General features: G+C 47.5%; 1 protein-coding gene across 1 annotated transcript; it reads right to left on the bottom strand.

The window, feature by feature from the left end:
• Positions 1-555: 555 nt before the first annotated feature.
• LACBIDRAFT_313445 (uncharacterized protein) lies at positions 556-924 on the bottom strand (the record flags this gene model as incomplete). The annotated part of the gene is made up of 1 exon (XM_001877243.1): positions 556-924. One exon carries the CDS (start codon positions 922-924, stop codon positions 556-558), a length of 369 nt encoding a protein of 122 aa, XP_001877278.1.
• Between the last annotated feature and the right edge of the window lie 317 nt (positions 925-1241).

Raw genomic sequence — 1241 nt, 5'->3', positions numbered from 1 at the left:
AATTTCAGACATTGGTGTATTGTTAGCAGGTAAATGCACACTTGCACAGCCCAAATTCAAACACATCTCAAAGCAAGAAAAAGAGAACAAGAAGAAAAAAAGCCATCAAACTGTAGTGTACTTAATAGTTTGTTAAATGTATGTGGTATTGCAAGGGGGATCCTGCACAGTGGCACAACAAATAAATAAATGGTTAGATTCAAGGGGGCAATGAAGGAACGTGGCTGGGTGGGGTTGTTGGGATTAAAGTGAGGGATGGAGGGGGAGGAAATTTGGAAGCTGGAGTGAGGGAGCTGGAGGTCAAGAACTTTGAACAGGGAATAATGTCCAAATCCGCGTGCCTCTAAATCCTACTATCCCGTCCATGAGGAATGATGAACATGCCAGACACGGGACTCCAACCATCCTCTGGACCCCTCTCATCTCCCCTAATAAGACTTGCAATACTTGCTGTATGCCTATGGCCACCCCTCCCCTGATCCCTCTTGGGCACTATGAACTATCAATAGATCTTGGTTAGTTGACAGAACAACGTCATGCCAAGAAAAAGGACACTCATATCTGTTTCTGCTGTGAGCCAAATAAAGCAAGTGAACCAGGCACAGGCGAGCGATATGTGATATCCACTTCCTCATCATCCAAACTCATCTCGCTCAGTTCAAAATCCACAGTATCCACTGTCCCATTTATCCCTCCTCCTCCTCCTCCCCTATGCAGGTCCTCCAAATTGTACACTTCATACTTTGACCTGCCCCTGAACCAGGACGAAGAAGTGATGTTGGATGGGGGCATGAGTGCTGCGGAGCCCCTAAGGTCGTCTGGGAAAAATAGGTAGAAGGAGGCAGTGGTGAGGCATGCACTGCCTACAACGTTGATGAGATAGTGATGTGATAGATACATCATAGCCCAATACAACACGCCCATGTATGCCTACACATATTTTGTAGTGGCTGGGAAAAAGTGGGATAGGCAGAGAGCTTCAATGGTCACACAGCCTGCATGTAAAGAGGGGAATGTGCTAAATGGGATGGGCACATTTGTGAAAGTGATGGTGTATGCATGGGAGTGAAAGAGGGCATCGATGCAGGCTAAACCACCTGGGGAGCCTTTCATGGAGTAGTTTGTGGGTGTGAGGCCATGGATGAGCTCATACCATGGTGCGCAGCATGGGAGGAGGATCTGAATGATGAAGCCAAGCACCCAACTATGCAGGCCCAGAAGTGGAGGACTTGTTTGGTGCA

The sequence above is a fragment of the Laccaria bicolor genome, genomic scaffold, assembly GCF_000143565.1.
Source record: "Laccaria bicolor S238N-H82 LACBIscaffold_5 genomic scaffold, whole genome shotgun sequence".
Taxonomy (NCBI): domain Eukaryota; kingdom Fungi; phylum Basidiomycota; class Agaricomycetes; order Agaricales; family Hydnangiaceae; genus Laccaria; species Laccaria bicolor.
This window is presented reverse-complemented; position numbering and strand designations above follow the sequence as displayed.